Source organism: Phaenicophaeus curvirostris, chromosome 8 (genome assembly GCF_032191515.1).
Source record: "Phaenicophaeus curvirostris isolate KB17595 chromosome 8, BPBGC_Pcur_1.0, whole genome shotgun sequence".
Lineage (NCBI taxonomy): Eukaryota > Metazoa > Chordata > Aves > Cuculiformes > Cuculidae > Phaenicophaeus > Phaenicophaeus curvirostris.
In genome coordinates this window covers 2,764,462-2,770,121 of record NC_091399.1, presented here as the reverse complement: position 1 = coordinate 2,770,121, position 5,660 = coordinate 2,764,462, and the positions used below count along the sequence as shown (strand labels likewise).

The 5,660-nt window shown below is 40.2% G+C and overlaps 1 protein-coding gene across 1 annotated transcript; it reads left to right on the top strand.

The window, feature by feature from the left end:
• Positions 1-209: 209 nt before the first annotated feature.
• On the top strand, positions 210-4,707 carry LOC138723172 (tRNA wybutosine-synthesizing protein 3 homolog). The gene is made up of 5 exons (XM_069862077.1): positions 210-331; positions 2,196-2,294; positions 3,117-3,188; positions 3,469-3,602; positions 4,485-4,707. The coding sequence occupies exons 1-5, from the start codon at positions 311-313 to the stop codon at positions 4,705-4,707; spliced, it is 549 nt and encodes a 182-aa protein (XP_069718178.1). The 5' UTR covers positions 210-310.
• The last annotated feature ends 953 nt before the right edge of the window (positions 4,708-5,660 follow it).

Here is a 5,660-nt window from a genome sequence, read left to right as displayed (position 1 = left end):
TTGAACCTCATGAGGTTTCCCCAGGCCTATTTCTCCAGCCTGTCCAGGTCCCTCTGGATTACATTCTGCTCTTCCATGAGGAGCATGGATAAATACGTTTTAAACTACTCCTATATGAATATATTTTCGTACCTTGAGAAAACATGGTTTTTAAAAGCAACGTTATTTATGATGAAGGACTGTTTTCTTTACACAAAATCAAAGATCATGTATCTGTAGTGCCACTTTAATTCTTTCTCTCTGTCTCCAGAATATAAACAGGTCTGAGATCCAGAAGAAAATCTGCACCTGGCTCACGGTAGCACATGAAATGTGTAACAAAGACGATGTGGTAAGAGGACATTATGGTACAACTTCTGTATTTATGTAATGCAGGATTCCTAATGTCATGGAAAAAATGGCACGTAAATGGAAAGAAATGTTCAGGTGTTTTTATGACTGTTACTGAGATGAATCAGCACTCTAATTTAAAAATAAACTGTCCTCTAGTTGCTCTACTTAACAGATTCTCAAGAGCTGTTTTTAGGAGAACACTTTTAAGCTTAAGACCAACTTCCCTGCGTAGTTGTAAATGCAGCCAATATGAAATGTGACTGATTTTGTATGGTCAGAAGTCACATAATCCCCACGTCTCAATAGCTTCTCAAGAAGTCAGGAATAGGTGTTGCTTCTGTCACAGAACACTGACTTTCAGAAAATGATTTATGAAAATCTCGGATGAAGTGAGTCTTGGTTTTGCAAAGCCGTGGCTCTGTTCAAAATGAAAGCTGTCCTGTCCAGAAGTGAAATAAGCTCAGTTTCTGTCGAATGCTTGCTGGTCTTTGGGCAGTGATATAAGAGTCATTAGCAGGTGCCACAGGGTGAAATACAAAAAATGTATTCCTCACTGACACCACAGTGACAATTGCTGTATCAAACCACGCATTTCACTGGTGGAAGTTCTGTATCAGGCAGCATTGAGATGATGCTTTCTGGAAAAGCAGCGTTCCAGAGACATAGGAATTACTAACTTAGCTGTTCAGAAAGACCGGCTTCCAACTTAAAATAAGAACATTTACAGAGGAGATTCTACACAAACACATTTAAGTAGTTTTCAGTTTTTGAAGGAAAGTGGGGAGTGCTACTTCAGCAGTTTTCTTTTATGCCATCATGTCTTAAGAAAGCATATGGATCTGATTATTTTATTGAATATTTTCATTTTACAAGAAAGATGAGAAGGGCTGGACAAGACAGCAAAGGAAAGGGTAACAGCTGACATCTCTCCAGTTAACGCAGCACATTTCTTAGCGCTGTAAATTGAGCAAGTGAAGGCAAACGGGGGGGATGGTGCTTCTGGTTAAATAATCATGAAATGAAATAAGTCTTATAACTGCCTCAGAGCAACTTTTCTGAATGGAAAAATGTAGTATCAGCCCTTAGGGCCGCTCTGCAAAAAAGATAGCATAGAAAAGTAGGGAAATTGTACTGATAAGCCATGTGGAATATCATACAGCTTTCTCCACGCTTGCAAATCCAGGAAAAATTGCCATTAGCGTCTCAGTCTTCTGGCAGAGCTCAGGGGGTCTGAAGGTGATGTCTTGCATTTTACAATTATGAAGTTACTTCCCTTTTTTTTTTTCTTTCCTTGTCTTGTGTATTTTGCACCTAATTTCAACTTTGACTTTTTTACCATTGTATGTGTTATTATTTAAACAAGGATTCAAACGTGATCAAGTCTGTTAGGCCACAAATTTAATCTGCTGAACCTGAGAAGAGTTTCTAAAGTTGAGGAATGTGCTTCAGAAGTAGATGTCTTATTTTAAAGAACAGCTTTAAATAACTGAATAGTTGCGCTCAGGTTTCACATGGTTGCAGCAACACAGCCCTCAGTCTGTGTTGTCTGACTGAATCTATTTGTTTGCATGTAGGAAGACACAAACAGAGAAGTGTACATCTTTAAAGTCTCTCTTGCTATGAATTGCTATCAATCCTCAAGCTTAGCAAACTGAATCATGGAATCCATGAGATTTCTGTGTATTACAAGCAATGAAAAATTAAAAGCAGCTGAACGTGATTCCTTGGAATTCATGGGCTGCATTTTAATGCTTGTTTCACACATGGACTAGGTACTTTTTTTCTTTCTTTTTGTTTTTGTTTTTTCTTTCTTTTGTAGCCCATCTCCAGTGTTAATATAAATATTTTGGTGTTTTTTCCAGATGGCAGCACTAGAGAAAGCTACTGGTGATGTTGTGCTCAAGTTTGAACCATTTGTTCTTCATGTGCAGTGTCAAGAGATGCAGGATGCACAGCTTCTGGTAAAATTACATTGAGTAACAGTATCACAATATTGTTCTCTTATATTCCGTGCTGCAAAGGTAAAAGTATTGGCTCCTGAGCAAGCTCTAGCACTTTAGAATTGTCCCAGATGTGCTATATGTTTAATAACCAAGGTATTAAAAGTAAGCTAATGAAGAAAACACAGCTTTAAAGTGAGTAGAGATTTTGCTTTCCATTTTAAAATCAAAATTACTCAACTGCAGCTTGGTTTGCAAGCTGAAGCAGATTGCCTGCTACAAAACTTTTCCAGCGATCTCAGGTTGCTTTCATGGGCTGAAAGTGACGGTGTTTGTAGACAGCATTTTGCTGCCAGCCAGGCCATTTGGCTCCTGTGTTGCAGCTCATTGAATAGTACCTTTGCCTTCTGCTTTTCTAGCCTGACTCCAGAGAGTAATGCATGATGCGTTTGTTCCTTCATTGATCTAGAAGAGAGCTGATTAGCTGCTTTTATAGCATTGCTGCCCTTCTAGCTGTACAAGAGTAGCATGACTGAGTGCATGGCTACCAGATGATGCAGTGCCGTGCCCAGAGAGATGGTCATGTCCCATCTGCAGTGAGGGGTTTAGATTGGACAGTCAGGATTGACTGGAGCTCTCTTAAAACTGCCCACTATTTGTGACACTACATGGGTTTGATCTTAAAAACATTTTACTGTAACTATTTTCTTGTATTAATCTGGGGAGATGGTTTGGAATAAGTTTTTTGCAAAACTGAGACTGAGCTGCATGGCAACCTACTGGGAATTATTCCTTGCTGTGAAAGTGTGTGAGACTTGTTTAAGGTATCTTTTTTTTCCTCAGCATTCAGTGGCTGTTGATTCTGGGTTCAGGAACTCTGGTATTACAGTTGGCAGAGGAGGAAAAAATATGATGGTAAGGACTTTTCTACTGACCTGTAAGGAATATAACAGAATCCCATCATTAATTGTAGCCTCAGTTTTTTTACAAGCCAAGATCTGTGCTGTAACGTGATTGACTGCTTTCACAGGCCATGCTGTAGCACTGCAAATTCTTTCTGCCTCATTTGACAGCAAACTAACCAATTGTGTGGAAGATTGTTTTTTTTCCTTTAGTAAATTCCCCATAATATTCAAACAACCTTAATAAAATAAAAAACTTTATTCTAGAGAAATCCTTCTCTGTGTCTTTTTAGGCTGTCCGGAGCACTCATTGCTTAGAAGTTCCATTGAGCCACAAGGGGAAACTGATGGTCTCTGAAGAATATATTGAATTTCTGATACATGTAGCTAATCAGAAAATGGAAGAAAACATAAGGAGGATTGACAGGTTTGTTGGATTCCACTAGTCCTGTTCATTACATCTAAATCTGAAAGTGAAAAATGCACAGGAGAGATTGTTCAAATTAAAAAAAAAAACGAAACACAAACTAGACAGCTCTTACAAAGTCTAAAATACAATTTCAATTAATTGTTTGAGCTCCAAAGGCTATAAAGTATTTAAAGAAAAACCTGTAAGCGACATGAGTTTGCAGACTTTGTTATTAAGTGTGGTTTGAGTTTCTTTTCTAATGTTAACAGCATTTGTTATTCTAACACAGTGGCCATCTCAGCAGAATTCAGGTGGCAATACATGCTTTAAACCACTAAATGCTTTGCATAGTTTGCAAAACTGAGGATTTTTGAGGGTGGTGGAGAGTTACACACAGTACAATTGTGTCCAGCTGAGGAAGAGAACAGGCAGAAGTGCCAGAGTGCGAGGGACACAGATACTGGTGAGGCACCTATGTATACGTAATCAGAGGAGTTTCTTTTTATGTGTCCACTGGGAATCTCTGTAGTGGTTAAAGTTAGCAGTGACTGCTCATAGCAGCAGTCCATCTGATTACTAATGCTGTCAGTCATTAAACATTTAACCTGATATCGTTTCTAGTTTCTGTAAGGTTAACAGGGTCTTCATGGCACTTGAGTGCCTCCACCAATTGATTGCTAACATCCAGGCATTACAGAGTGGAGTAGCAGGACACGCACAAGGACACGCCCTGGTATTTCTGATTATCCTTCCAGTGTTGGCTAGAACATCTCAATGTCAGTAGCAATTTTCTTCTCTTGGCACATTTTGGTGATATTGCAAAAGCATTTGTTTGTTTAGTTTTGCAGATCCTGAGCAAACCTACAAAAAATAATACTGACATAATTTGTTTCTTTCTAGATTCTACAGAAGCTTAGAGTCAGCTTTGCAAACTGCCGCTGGTGCAAATGACTTGCATTCTGAGGGGATGGAGAGGAGTCACTCTGTGTATGTTCGTAGAAGGAAGAGGAAGACAGTTCACAGACAAAGTGTATGCTCCTCTCCCAAGGATCAGCATGAAGAGCTGGAGCCTGAGGATGATATAGAAAACAGTCTTGATATTTTTGCTGATACCATGATCTAGACTAAAGCAAACTGAATAACAATTGTAATGCTCTTTGTAAGAGACAGAAATACTGCTCTGTTCTAAGCAGTAACACTCCTATGGATGTTTACCAGAAAAAAGGTAATTAAACAGAATTGTGCACAGGTTCAATGCCAGAGAACAAAACCTTAGAAGGTTCTGGGTGTTGTTTTTTTTTAAAAGCACTGTCTTTTACTCTGTCTGCTAGTTATCACAGAAATAACTGGTTTGGTACAGCCTTTGGCTATGTCCTCAGTGGTGGCGTTTTGTGTCCATATGCTGAGTTTAGGCCTTCTGATTTTCACCGACCAGAGAAACTCTAAAAGCCTAGTTGTTATCCCTGAAGGTTTTTAATCCCTGTAGGAGCTTTGCCAGCAGTACAGATGCCCGTCTCAGAACAGGACAAAGCTACGTGTCAGCCAGCAGAAGGACAGTTGCTGGTGTGGAGATAAGAACAGAAAACTAGAAGTTGGGTCCTGCTCTGTGCCAGCTTCAGCCACTGTGTCCTGGATCCTTTCTGGCCGTTGCACTGGGCAGCAGTGTTGATGTTGTTTTCCTGCACTTTGCTGTGTTTCAGGCTCCAGCCCCCTGTGTGTTGCCATGTTCTGCTTCCCTTGGCCAGTGGCCGTTAAGTGTTATTTTCCTTTGAGTCTTGTAGCCAGCTCCATACATTGATGGTCTGTTTGCTCCCTTACATCTCATTCCATGTGGCTGGTGCCCAGCCTCCGTTCTAGCTGTCGGGCATAAGGTCATCCGAAGTGTACCCTAACAGGCTTTCTTCCCAGGCTGTGAAGCATCGGCACTCAACAACTGTTAAGCACAAACCAGCGCAATAATGTGCACATTCCTGTATTGCACCCCTGGAAAATTCACTCCTTACTCCAGGTGTATTTTGCAGAGCAATGGTGAATTTGTGAACATTTGCAGCAATGGATCCTGAGCCTGCCCTGCTT